The 14,705-nt window shown below is 34.8% G+C and overlaps 1 protein-coding gene across 7 annotated transcripts in view; it reads left to right on the top strand.

Moving 5' to 3' along the window:
• The window catches only part of ARFIP1 (ARF interacting protein 1), an 83,110-nt gene that overhangs the window by 29,437 nt on the left and 38,968 nt on the right, over nucleotides 1-14,705 (top strand). For 4 of the 7 annotated variants that reach the window (XM_019722663.3, XM_019722648.3, XM_019722656.3 and 1 more), the window contains 3 exons: nucleotides 7,279-7,387; nucleotides 10,950-11,045; nucleotides 12,574-12,686. In XM_019722663.3, coding sequence (XP_019578222.1) covers nucleotides 7,279-7,387; nucleotides 10,950-11,045; nucleotides 12,574-12,686 — 318 coding nt within the window. The remainder of the gene's footprint in view (nucleotides 1-7,278; nucleotides 7,388-10,949; nucleotides 11,046-12,573; nucleotides 12,687-14,705) is intronic. The other 3 variants (XM_019722679.3, XM_074338438.2, XM_019722671.3) reach the window with 1 other exon arrangement.

The following is a 14,705-nucleotide window of genomic DNA, read 5'->3' as shown; positions in this document are numbered from 1 at the left end:
TGTGGAGTCTGAGGAATAGCCTTGCTTCTGGCGGCCGCTCCATATAGGCAACTAACTGTTAAAACAACAAAGCGGATTTGAAATCACCAAAATTCATAGAACATTTAACATAAAGTTTTCAATCTGTTTCTTTAAAAAAATTATGTAAATGCTTGAAGGTTTTATCTGTTTTGAAGAATGAGATAGGATGTTTAAATGTAGAATATTTCTTTATAAATGAAATATTAGTATTATATCTGCTAGATGCTAGAAATACTAAAGGGGAACAAGATCAGTAAGCAACCTGGTCTTAGCGAGCTTACAGGCAGCAGGGAGAGAAGAGCTAGACAAACTAATTTTAATGCCGTGTGAGAAGGGATGTGATAGCCCACGTATAGTGTGATCTGAGACTGGAGGCGTATGGAAGGATTGCCGGAGGAATTGCTGTCCAAGCTGAATCTGAAGGGTGAGCCAGCCAGATGAAGAAGGGTGAAGAATGTTCCCACCAGGGCAACTCTAACAACCTGAAAGAGGTGTGAGACCACAGAACTGCAAATTCACCATTTATTGTTGAAGTTGAGAATGTAGGGGCCGATGTGTGAGAAATGAGGCTAGAGAGAGAAGTAGGGACCAGATCCCAGAAAACCTTAAAACCATGTTGAGGAGTTTGGACTTTTTCTAAAAGGCTGTGGAGGGCCACTAAATGACATAAAAATGGAAGTGTCTCAGTCCAATTCACAGTTTAGAAAGTTGTTTCTGCCTACAGTGTGAATAATGAAATTCAGGAATGATAAGACTAGACACCAAGGAAACAGATCAATCAGGTCACCAAGGGGGAAGGGAAGGAAGATTTAGGACTTCCTCTTGTAGAGAGACTAGAACTGGTTAGTAAAGAACACCAAGCCACTTTTAAAGATGTACTCGTAGATAGGAGGAAAACTGGGAGGCTATATGGTAGTGTAAGGAAACTAAGGGAGAAGAGAGTTTGTATAATTTATAAAGTATTTGGAGAATCCTTACAGATTGTTGGTGGTTACGGTATAGGCTTTAAGAATCACTCCTTTACTCAAGATTTCTCCTCATCCTAAGTAAAAGGGGAGGATTAATTAGTGAATCTCAGGTTCTGCTTATATATTGTAGTGTTGTGCATCTTATTAAGGATGTGTATTTTAAAGCAAATTTGTTGAACATTTTGTGTTCTTTATGTGTTGGTGGTCTTGCGTTAACTTTAGTTCGAAAGTAGATTACCATGCTAAACTATAAATTACAAAGTTACATTTTTAACCTTATTCCTATTCTTACCTCTCTTAAAATATACAAAACAGAGAAGTTATTTTTGAAAATAAGCACCCCTTCACAGCTTTATGGAAGCTATTACTACAAATGTTACTTTGTATCCTTTGAAAAGGACTTAAAATATACATGAAACTTTTTTTGCCAAAAGCATTATATTTTGATTTAGTTTAGTTATTTGAAAATTTACTTTTAAAAACTGTTAAATTCTGCCGCATTATCCTCATAACTTGAATAGAAAGTTATTTTAGGTTTATTCCGTATTATTGTATAGTTGTTAAGCACAACTTTGCAAAGTCTTAAACTTTGAGTTGAATGCCAGTGACATCAAAATGTAAACTGGGGATTTTACATTGTTGGTTATAAATGGGCTCATTGTCTCTCAAATATATTCCAGAAACTATAGGAGTGAATGCAGTCACAGATATTTGAAAGGCTTCTAAGCTAGGCACAGCCTTATAGTGAGATACTTTAAAATTTTTTAAGGGTTAATGTAATGGCATGTTTTAAGTTTTTGTGAACTATGAAGCTAAATTATATTACTCGGAGAGTATGTATTTTACAAAACAACAATCAACAAAACTCATATAATAATGAGTGTTATCTCACAAGTCATGCATTCCTCTCATATAGTCTGTATCATTTTGTGTTGTTCTTAGTTGCCAGACCACTATCAAATGATAATTCTGTTCAGAATCTGAATAGGCCCATTTGTACCACTTTTGGTTAGACTCCTTCTGTTATTAACAGCTTACGCATAGGAAGGGCTTAGTGCTTTTCAGATTTTACTGTTTTACATAAAGGACAAGAAGTGTTTTTTTGGGTTTTGGTTTTGTTGTTTGTTTTCTGGAAGCACTATTGCTTGTTGAATAAAGGACCTCTGGAAGACCAGTGGGAAGGGTTTGAGTGAGATGTAGACAACTAACTAGAAGTCGTTTATCCTGGGGGCTACGCGTGACAAGATAGGAGGTGTTCCTGAAACTTCTTGAAAATTTAGATAATCAGAGACAATCCATCATATTTACTATTTATTACTAGCTCCGCTCTTCCCAACTACTGCTACTACTATATCTCCTTTCTGGAGATTAATACAATATTTTGTGACAGGGCAAATGATTCAAATGAGTAATGTTCTTTCAGGTAAGTTCCAAGAATGCAGCAAACACAACTCTCTTGGACCTCTATGCCATTTGTATGTTGTTTGAATGTGTTTAGAACTAATAAGTTCAGCAGTGTTGCAGGATATGAGAGTAATATGCTAAACTCAATTTTATTTCTATGCACTAGAAATAAATAACCCAAAAATAAAATTAAGAAAACAATTCCATTTACAATAGCATCAAAAATAAGGATATACTCAGGAATACGTGCAGTACTTGTACACCGAAAACCATAGAACATCATCAAAAGAAGTTAAAGAAGATCTAAATAAATGGAAGGATATCTCATGTTCATGGATCAGACGTCTTAATTTGTTGAGATGGCAATGCTCCCCAAATTAATCAGATTCAACATAATCTCTGTCAAAATCCCAGCTTACTTTTTTGTAGAAATTTACAAATTGATTATATAAATGCAAGGGATCCAGGATAGCCAAGAGAATTTTGAAACAGAAAAATAGAGTTGTAGGACTCACTACTTCTGATTTGGAAACTTACTGTGAAGCTACAGTAATGAAAACAGGGTGGCACTGGCATAAGGAAGACGTAGGTCAATGGAACAGAATCGGTAGCACAGAGATAGGCCCTTGTATTTATGGTCAGTTGAGCTTCGACAGGTTGCCAAGGCAGTTTTCAGTGTGGAAAGAATGGTCTTCAACAAATGGTGCTAAGATGACTGGATATGCACCTGCAGAGAAAGAGGTTGGGCCCAGACTTCACACCATGCTCAAAGTTAACTCAAAGTGGATCAAAGACTTAAATGTTAAGAGGTAAAATTATAAAACTCAGAAGAAAAACAGAGATGTGAATCTTCATGACCTTGGATTAGGCACTTTAGTTTCTTAGATGTGACACCAAAAGCAAGAACAACAAAAAATAAATTAGACTTCATCAACATTTAAAACTTTTGTGCTTCAAAGAACACCATGAAGAAGAAAGTGAAAAGGCAGCCCACAGAAAAAATACTTACAGATCTTATGTCTGAGAATGGATTTGTGTCTTACAACTCAACAGTAAAATGACAAATGACCCAACTGAAACTAGAGCAAAAGATTTGAATAGACATTTCTCCAAAGAAGATATACAAATGGCCAATAAGTACCTGAAAAGATGCTCAGCATCATCAGTCATGAGAGAAATCAGGTCCACACTACATTCAGATACTACTTCATTCTTGCTAGGATGGCTATAATAAAAAATGACAGATAATAACAAGTGTTGGTGAGAATGTAGGGAAATTAGAACCCTCATACATTGCTTTTGGGAATATAAGATGGTGCGGCCACTTTGGAAGACAGTCTGACAATTTCTCAAAAGGTGAAACAGCGAATTACCACATAACCCAGCCAAAAATATGTGCACTAATGTTCATAGCAACATTATTTATAATGGCCAAAAAGTAGAAACAATCTAAGTGATGAGCCATTAACTGGTGAATGGATGAACAAATGGTGGTATATCCTTACAATGGAATATTATTCAACCATAAAAACAAATGAACTGACATATGCTCTAATATGAATGAATCTTGAACACAGTATGCTACAAGACACATACTATATGATTCCATTTATATGACTGTCCAGAGTGAGCAAATCCATAAAAACAGAAAATAGGTTAGTGGTTCTAGGTCTGGGGAAGGGTAGGAATGGGAGTGACTACTAATGGATGCAGAGTTTCTTTTTGGGTGATGAAAATGTTCTATAATTAGTGATGATGGCTACACAACTCTAAATGTACTAGTAGAACCACTGACTTACACACTTTAAAAGGGTGAATTTTATGGCATGTGAATTTTATTTCAGTGAAGTGAATTCACAGTACAGTGAATACCTACTTGTCTACCATTCAATTAAGAAATAAAACATTTAAATCACTGTCCTTGCCCCACATAGCCACAGAGCTCACTCCCTCACTTTGTTCAGGATTCTTCCCACATTTCACCTCCTGAGAGAGACCTTCCGTGCGTACCCCACCTAAAGTAGCACCCTTTGCCTGTCACTCTGTTTCTCTCTTATCCTGCCTTTAAAAAAACAAAAACAACTTATTTAGTACTTATTACTTACTCACACCATTTACTATTATCTTATATACATGTATTTGTTTACTATCAGTGTCTTCCTCCCCCCAGCCCCATGTGAGTCTAATATGGGCAGAGACTTGATCTGTTTCCCACACTGCTGTATCTGTAGTGTCTAGAGCAGAGGCTGTCATGAACTGAATGCTCACTAAATGTGGTTCAGTTAGTAAATAATCCTGTATTTTCCAGAGCTCAAGCAGTACTTTCTTTCTTCTTGTCTATTTGGTTCTCATGGACTTAGTCCCTATTCTGAATTACTCTGATACTTGCTGTCTTTACTTTGGTACCAAGCTCAACTTTTGCATTAATGTTGGTATATCTTGTCTCTCCAGTGAGGCAAGGACTGTATCTTATCTTTTTCTTTGCCCAGAAAATCTATAATGTACAGTTAAGAGTAAGCAAATATTCATTAAGTTAAATTTTAAAAGAAACCTATACTATAGCAGCTTCTTCCTCTAATGATGTTGAGTCATAAATCCTTTAGTTCACTTAACAAATTCACTTATTTATTCAACACATATTTATTGAACACCTGCTGTGTCCCAGGCACTATTTCAGGTGCTAAATATATAGCAGTAAACAAAATAGGCAACTTCCGTGCTCTCATGAAGCTTACAGTATAGTGAGGGGAGACAAAAATAAATAAATATACACATAATATGTTACTTAGTGATAACTGCGATGAGAAAAGTAAAACAGGGTGAGCAGAATAGGGAGTTCCAGCGTGAAGATTGCGGGAGCTGCTATTTTATATGTTGTCAGGGGAAAGCCTCTGGTTAAAGGACAAGACAGATAAAGGAGCAAGTCCTGTGGATTTCTGGCAGAAGAGCATTGCAGAAAGAAAGCACATCAAATACAAAGGCCCTAAAATAGAGAGAGGTTTACTGTTTTTGAAGAAACAATGTGGCTGCTAGACTGAGGCTAATTGGACATTGAAGTCAAATCATGTAATCCCTTAAGAAGATTTAATAGGCTGGGTTTTAGTCAAGTGAGATTGGGGCTGTTGGAGAGTTTTGCATAGGGGATAACTTTGGTTGATGTGTGGAGTTAGAGGTGTGTGTCATGGATAGAAGCAAGGAGACCAGTTGGAAGGCTCTTGGATAATCCAGGTGACATAGGATACTGGCTTACACCACGATGGTAGCAGTGGAGGTGGTGAGAATTGGCTTGCTCCTGGATATATTTCAAGGATAGGTCTGATAGGGTCTGCTGATGGTTTCGATGGGGGTATAGGAGAAAAAGAAGAGTCAAAGGTAACTCCTAAGATTTTTGGTTATGATTTTGGTAGTAGAGATGCCATTAACTGAAAGGAATGAAAATTGTTGGTCATGTTTTTTTGTTTTGTCTGTTGGGGGGTGGGGATTTACTGTGGAATCAATGGATTTTGGACACATTAAGTTTGAAATGACTATTTGATATCCAAGTGGAAAAGACAGGTATGTTGTTAGATATATTGTAGTTAAAGAGGGAGACCCAGGTAGGACTTATAAATTGGGCAGTCGTCAGTGTATAGATGATTTTTAAATCCAGAATAATCAATAGGATCATCCAAGAAATGAGTATAGGTGAAAAAGTCCTCTGACTGAACCATGGGGCACCTCCAGAATTTAGAGGTTGAGGAGATGAGGAGGAATCAGCAAAGGAGACAACAGAACATGCCGGGGGTTGAAAGTATAACAAGGAGAGAACGTCACCTGTATCAGATGCTGTTTGACAAATCACATTAAGATAAGAATTGACCTCACTAATTACTCAGTGTCTCCCATACCAAATCAGGAAATTGCCTAGGCAAAATTAATGAGCTTCTCAAGAAAAATCCTTTTCAACACTTGTCAGTTATGAGAGACTGCGTCTGTTAAGTTTTGACTTTGCAAATTGGAAAACTCAAAATGTCAGTTTTGAATTTTCAAATTATAACTGTACACTATATGTGATGGGGTACAGTATTCAAAAAGGATTTTAAAGACCTTTATCTTTTAGTGTATCACTAAACTTGTCATTGTGGAAAACCAATAGGATCCATTCATAGACTGGTTATGAATGGGTAATTCATAATATCTAAACCAGAGGAAAGATGGGACTTTTAATTAGAAATTTTTGTTCCTTGGCTTTCTCTTTTTTTTAACGATAAGGCTGAGTGTCGAATATTATATTTATTGCAGTTAAGTTCCGATTATGAGCTAATTTACAGTTAGGTTTACTACTATCAGTGTTTAATGTAAATCCAAATAGCAGGAAATTTCCCTTTCCTCACCCTGATTCAAGTCCAAGAAGCCCTGTTTACCAAGCTGACTTTGAAATCAAAGGGAAATTAATATTGCAAGTGAATGAAATGTTTATACTGACATTAGCCATGCCTATCATAATTCTATTAGACATCAGTCTAATATATATATTTAACACTAGACATGGCTTTTTAGTCATCTTAATTCTTTTCTTTAAAATGATTCTCTTGAGTGATTTCTTGAATAATTTTGTATCAATAGATTGGAAATTTGAAAAATGTGTTTTAATATCTGCCTGGTGTTTGTTCTAGAATAATCAAAGTATTTTTGTATTTGACATACACTTTACCTCTTAATAGCATATCTCACTGAGTTTGCTGCTGATCATGTATTACAGAATACCGTGACAGCATAAGGGAATACACATAGTAGAGAGAAAAATAGTTTTAAGATGTGATTAAAAGGAAACAATTATTCTGAACTGTTTTGTGATGTGAGATTTTTTTCACAAAAATGTTCTCTTCTTTCACATTTTGCCAAGGATTTGAAACGTTCATTACCAGCCGGACTTGGTCTCTCAGAAACCCAAATTACATCTCATGGCTTTGACAGTACCAAAGAGGGGGTTACTGAAGCAGGAGCATTTCAAGGTATGAGCCCATATATTTTTAAAGATGGCAGGGGTGGAGGATGAGAGAAATTTATCAAATGCTACCTTTATTAATAAAGCATAAGAGTTGAACCCTTTAATTCTGTGATAAAACACCAATTATAAACATAATCCTGTTTCTCTTCAATTTAACTAATTTAAGAATTATTTTAGTAGTCTTTGTATAAATCAATGCATTAGTTCACTGATTATTATTTGGGAATTGGTTTTAAAATACTGAAATAAAAACTCAAAAATTATGTCAAAAATGTACATTTAAATTATTTTAGCTTACAACCACTAAGTTTATAGCTATAAGTCAATATTGATTTGTGTAATACATGTTTCCTATTTCAAAGCAATTAGGAAAATAAAACTTTTATTTTTTTGTCCTGTGACTGCTATACAGGAAGTCTCTACGACCACCATCAGATCAGTAATTTGCTAAGAGGACTCACAGGACTCAGTATATAGTCAGACTGTATACACTGTATGATCATTTCAGCAAAAGCATACCAAGCACATCAGCAAAGGCAAAGGATGCCTGAGGAGAAGTTCTGGGGGGACGAGGCCCAGGGCAGTCACACAGGACACAATTAATTCTACCCCGCAGAGCTGTGACAGCGTATGTGAAGTGTTACTAACCAGGGAAGCTCCTTAGCGACTCAGTGCCCAGGGATTTTATTGGACATTGTTCCCACAGGCACCCTCTGCCTAGCATGTACCAAGATTCCAGACTCTTAGAAGGAAGGCAGGTATTCAGCACAAACCACATTGTTTGTACCAACTGCTGAGGCACAGTGAGCCAGTCTTAGCATTCTGGGAATGGAGGGAGTCTTCCCAAAATTTAAATTCTGACACCAACCAATGGCCAGTCGTGTAAGCTGGTCTTTTTAAGAATAAGCAGTTATACCTGCTGTGTTAACTCTTTTCTGGGCACATTTCATATATATGTCTGTCTATCTTTAATATAAAGGACAAAGTTGTCTCCTTTTTTTAATGCTCTTGCCTAATAACAACCTTTCTAAGTGTTTTTTTCCCCCCACATGAATGAAAGAAAGTAAAATCAAGTAAACATTTGAATGTTAAAAAAAGAATTGTTTTCTTGACAGACCTGTAAAGTAGTAGCTATAGATTATGTTCAGTGAAGTAAATTAATTTTGATAATATATTGTAATGTCACAAAATGAAAGAAAAAAAAAATATCTGCATGCCTTTGCAATCCTTAGCCGTTTTGTAAATAATAGTATTCTATATTTGAGTGCCTAAAATTATGAGTGCTTAAAGATATAAGGCTAACTTTGTACAATGTGACACCATCTCTGGAGCAGTCACTAATTTCCAAATTTAAATATTAACATAGAATGAAAAACTACTTTTACTATTAAGACATTTTAAGTATTTTCAGTGAAATTATTTTGCTGACATTTGGTTTAATCCCTTAATAAACAGAATAGTATCATGCAATAATGGAAATCAACTGGCCATTATAAACTGCTATTATGGCATGAGCATGGAAATGCCAGTCACTTTTCACTTGCTCACAGATACATTCTAATCCTTTAAATTGGGATAAGAAATATATTTCATGATAATGGCAGTAATTTATGTGTCTTTGAATTGACTTTATAAAACATTTTTTTACACAAACTGTATTGTTGATCAATATGTTTAAAAAGATAATCATTCTGCCATACTCAGATTAGTTAAGCATTTATTGGAAAGTTGTAGTTGTTTTAAGTGCTTTTATTTTAAGACATATATAGATAAATTGGAATGAACATGCGAAAAAGCAACATGATTAAAATTTAGGAGAAAGGTCTTAGGAAAAAATGTTAAAGGAGTTGGGGCTGTGTTAGCTCTCTGGAAAAATGACTGAATGGTAACTTAACATTGACTCTATTTCTTGACCAGTTACTGCAAGAAGAGTATTAGCTGTTTACTTTTCCAACTTTTGAGCAAATTTAAAAGAAATTACACTTCATCCTAACAACAACATATATTGAAATCTGCCTAACAAATATGTTGCAGAATCAATAATTGTGGAAATCATGAATAGATCAAAGCTCATAAGAATGTAGTTGGCACCTGAGTTTTGTTTTGTTCATTACATGCATATATTCATATTCCTAGATTTCTGTTGTTGAAATGAAACAGAGCTGATACCCCAAGTTTAGTCAACTAGAAAGATCCTAGACTTTTAAGAATTGTATTTATTGGATATTAGTGAATGATTTTAGTAACTAATTTAGTCTAAATTAGTGATTTAAAGGTTTGAAGATACAGAGAAGTGATAATTACCCTTGAAAGTAAAGCAAAAAAACTTAACATGATTGTCTTTTGCTATTTTACTTTGGAAACTTCTATATCATTTGTTACATATATTATACACATCTCCCGTTGTGTCATGGGATTATGTCTTATGCAAGTTTAATAAACAGTAATAACCTGAACAACAGAGCTTTGTTCCTGTAGTTCCAAGAAGTGGAACTAGAGTAGTCATCTTTAAATAACACTTCCTTATATAATAGAAGCCCTTGTGCCTTGGATAGTAGAGACAGTCTTTGTTTAAAATGGTGATTGGACTAGATAACCTATTAAAGTGCCTTCTGACTCAACAAGTAACTTATAGATTGGTGTTTTCTGTATTGCATTTAATGGTGGAGATATTATGGTATGGATTCAGACATCTGAGTCTCTAATAAGAAGCTGTTTTAGCCTCTCTGGGCCTATAGTTGTTTCTCCCATAGTTTAATGTCAAACTAGGTGATTTCCCTCATTTCTTCCAGTTTTAAATTTTATGGTTCAACAGATTTAAAGAGACAAGTATCCCTCACTTTGAAAGGTGATGCCAATATATTAGGTCTATTGCATGTTTGGATTTTAAATGTTAGATCCAGTCTAAATTAAGGTTTTTCACATTTATTAAAGGTCAGGGCCTTATTAAGCCCCTCATTAAGGGACAGAGCCTGAGATTTTGCTTTTTTAATGAGCTCCCAGATAACATATTGATATAAGTCCCTTGCGTTCATACTGTGAATAGCAATCATCTACACTATGTGATATTTGATTTATGATTTGAAAGTTTTGGCTACAATTCCTGTGAAGGCTATGATTTATTCACATTTCTTCTTTGAATTTTAGTTATAAATTTGATACTTGAAGAGCTTTCCTTCATATGTAAGAGTAGTAGCAAGTTATAAAATATTTACTTATGCTTTAAATCAGTCAACTATGGGACTTGAATCACATTCTAGTAGTTGATTTGAAAATAGCAGAGTCCAGGTACAGTCCTGTTTAGACATGATCTTGCCAAGTTTCTTCTTATAGTTATTATGTGTTTCGTTTGGTTTTAATAGTTCAATGAAAAATGTATACAAGAACTCAACTGGTAGCATCCATTTTTTATTACTCCATTCATGTAAGAAAGCAAATATATTAATTCCAGTTTTTAATCCTAGTTTTTGAATATTTTAAAGGAAATGTCAATAAACCTATATTCAAAATGTATAGTATGTAGAAGAGGAAAAGGATTTTCACAGTTAAATATCTACCCTTTTCAGGTTCCCCAGCACCACCATTGCCATCTGTTATGTCTCCTAGCAGGGTTCCAGCTAGTCAACTGGCTCAACAAGGAAGTGATATAATTGTTCCTGCAGGTATTCAACTGCACTGATTGGATAAAGCCCTTCTTGCTGCTGCTGAAGCTAAACTAATTCACTCAGTTTCATAATCACTTGCTTTATATTCTTAGGTGTGTGTTATTCTGGCTTTTTAGGTGGCTGCTGCTTTTTTTTTTTTTTTTTCCCCTTAACAATAAGTGAAATAATCTTTCTAACCATACCTGTCTTTCTGGCTTTTCAGTTATTAACTATATCTCAAACCTAAAATTTATTTCACTTAAGATTTAAAAACATTGTAAAATTTGATTCATTTAATCATCCTTTCTTTGTTCTAGAAAAATTTAGGTTCACTTAATTGATCCTTAAACTCTCAGCTTTGCAGATCTGCTATTTTCAGTTAAACAGGAAAGGAGCCTTCAACAATTGGGTTGTTCATTGTTTGGAATGGGTCATGTGGGAACAGTGTGTCATCCTATTTTCAGCCTCAGCTTACAAATAGTTTGCAGATTGTGACAAAATAGTATGTAATTTACCAGTTATGCCTAATGAAAAATATTTGGGAAAAATCCATTTCTTTGCATGGAATTTGCTCTGCACTTTAATTGTGGACTACAAAAACAATTGAACTCCATTCAATTGGAAAAATTGAACTCCATATTTTTATATATGTTAACATTTTGTATTTTGTTTCTTTGAGAATTTTGTAAATTCTTTAATGTGTTTGATTGTATATACTGTTTTCGATCTTAGATTATGATAAAGCTGTGATATAGGAGTAAGTAAGAAAAGAAATTTCTGCTGATTAACTTTTTTAAACTATTTGTTACAACTTTTTCTCCTTATTTCATTGTTTTAAAATTATTTTGGAGTTTCCATCTCAAGTCATTAGTATCATAAACGTTTAATATTTTCTTCTCTGAAAAATATTTACTCTTAGGGACTATATAGCTGTAGAGTTGCTTTTATGTCAGGGCTTCATACTGCCTTTATTGATTATGGCTCTTTTTTTGATGGGAGAGGGTCTCAAGAAAAAAAGGAGGTACAATGTAGGTCTTGTTTTAACCCAGCCTTTCATACTGGTGGTAAGATACTTTTAATGACTATTTCAAGTTTGAGTTGTCTTTTTAAATCCTCCAAAATTATAATAATATTCTATTGTTGCTCTGTTCAACATAGTACAGTGAACAGAGATCCCTGTAAGAAGTATATGGCCTTTCAGATTTTTATTGACACAGTTTTTTTAGTGTCACTGGGTTATAAGATTAATTGTGGAAATTTTGTAAATGAAGTAAACAGCAGTTATTTAGAAAAGAAAGCTGATTGCAGCATTTTTATTTTTAAGAAAACAGACAACATTTGTGCTTAATAGATAGGAATATATTTTTTTTATGTGTTAGGAAATTATCCACAGTGATTCCAGGGAGTTGTAGTCCTTCACTTTGTGGGAACCTTTTCATTTTTTAAAACGCATGAGTAGGTAGTTTGAACAGCATCAATGTTTCGTTTTCTTTCCCTACTTGTCTTTATCTGGTTTGTGTTTTTATCTTTTGTTATGCTCATGCAGGTGGCCAGAGAACACAGACAAAAAGTGGACCAGTTGTTCTAGCAGATGAAATTAAAAATCCCGCAATGGAAAAGTTAGAACTTGTTAGAAAATGGAGTCTAAACACCTATAAGGTTTGTAATTTTTTAATGTTTCCACCCTAACTGACACTAAGCATTTTTATTTGTAATTTAAATTATTATTTTGCAATTACATGAACATATAGGAGAGCAAATACCATCTGAACATAAAAATACAATTAGAAAATGAAGTATTTTGTTTTATTACTGATCTTTGCATAAATGTAGTTTTAAAAGTCTAGCAAAAGAGTAAAAAGCTACTAAAATACTCGTTAATTGATAGAGAACACATAATTGAAAAAGAAATATATTGCCGTAGAATATGTTTAGCTGTAGAACTGCTGTATATATATTTGTCCCTCTTTTTGATACTTTATAGCAACTGGGATATATTAGTTTTTCAAATTTGGAATTCTCTGATTTTATTGTAGTAACTAAACGTTAACTGTACAGACAGCATCAGATTGCAAATCAGTTGGATTTCAAAAGTTTACTAACATTGTTATTTGAATTGATTCAGAGTACATAATTGATGGTAATTTTTCTTAACACGTTGCATACAGATCACGAGAATCTTCACGAGGGATTTAAACCCCACCGAGGGATTTAAACCCCACCGTACACAATGTGTTAATGTCCTCCATAAAACAAACAAATTATTTAATCTGTATTTTATTTGATGTATTACAAATAGCTTAAGCTCCAAGTCCACTTAGTATCTTTGAATCTTAACAAGGACAAGACAGTAGAATTCATAGAAAAGTGGATGGAAAACCCCCAGCAGCTCAGGTCAGAGCATTAGCCATAAAGCTCTCTATATTTGTGAATTGGTTGTGGGTCTTTATAAATCAGGAATTGTCTGTATTTTTATACAGAGCACATGTCTCTTATGTGTCTTCTTAACAGTAAGGCAGAAGTGAATTTATTCTTTCAGTTAATACTTTTTTAATATGATCTGAAATCCTCTACAAAAGTACAGGTTTTCTTAAGATGGTAAAAGTGCCCTGAAACATGCTACATGAATCTTCCCAAAAACTATTTAGCTCATGCTCTGTAGAACTGAGAAATTCCAATGGTAGTTGTCAAAAATTGATGTCTATTTATAGTGTCCTCATTCAGGACATTCTATTTAATCATTACTCCTTTTGTTCTCAAGGATGTAGATTCTCTCATTTCATGTATTGTTTTTCCCTTTGTATTTCCTCATATCACAACAGTTCACCCAAATATTCAAATTTTGACTCATCGTCTCATTGATTTGACATATCTAGTTAGTCATTAAATGAATTCTGCTTCTTTAATATTCTTTGACTTTATCCCCTTCTCTCCATTCTAACCTTCACAGCCATAGCTCCTGTATGTATTATTCTAATAGCTTAACAGATTCTCTTTAGACTGTATATTCTACTTTGCCCTAATGTGGTTCACTCTTGCTTAAAATCCTTCAGTCTATCCCCACTGTCTTTAGAATGTCATGAATCTGAGCCCATGTCCTTTTCCAACTTTATCTCCTGCTGCTCTTCTCTTCCACCCATAGATCCAGTTATCCATACCAACTTACCCAGAGACGTCCTAAACAAGCCATGCCTTCTCACACGCCTACAACTTTGTTCATCAGGCTACCTTTGCCTGCTGCTTGGAATTCCCCTGTGCTCCCTTTCATTTCACTTGTTTATCTTTCATGTCAGACTAAGCTTCATTTATTTATTAAATTTATTCAGCCATTCCTTTGTTCACTTATTTATGAAAATTTCCTCTTTTTTTTTTTAATTGGGAAACAGTGTGTACTTCCAGGACTTTTTTCCAAGTCAAATTGTTGTCCTTTCAATCTTAGTTGTGGAGGGTGCCGTTCAGCTTCAAGTTGTTGTCCTTTCAGTCTTAGTTGTGGAGGGCGCAGCTCAGCTCCAGGTCCAGTTGCCATTGCTAGTTGCAGGGGGCGCAGCCCCACCATCCCTTGCGGGAGTCGAACCGGCAACCTTGTGGTTGAGAGCCCACTGGCCCATGTGGGAATCGAACCGGCAGCCTTCAGAGTTAGGAGCATGGAGCTCTAACCACCTGAGCCACCGGGCCGGC

This window comes from Rhinolophus sinicus, chromosome 15, assembly GCF_057876585.1.
Source record: "Rhinolophus sinicus isolate RSI-liver-muscle chromosome 15, RSI-T2T, whole genome shotgun sequence".
NCBI lineage: Eukaryota > Metazoa > Chordata > Mammalia > Chiroptera > Rhinolophidae > Rhinolophus > Rhinolophus sinicus.
Note: the sequence above shows the minus strand (reverse complement) of the source record. Positions and strands in the feature narration are given on the sequence as shown.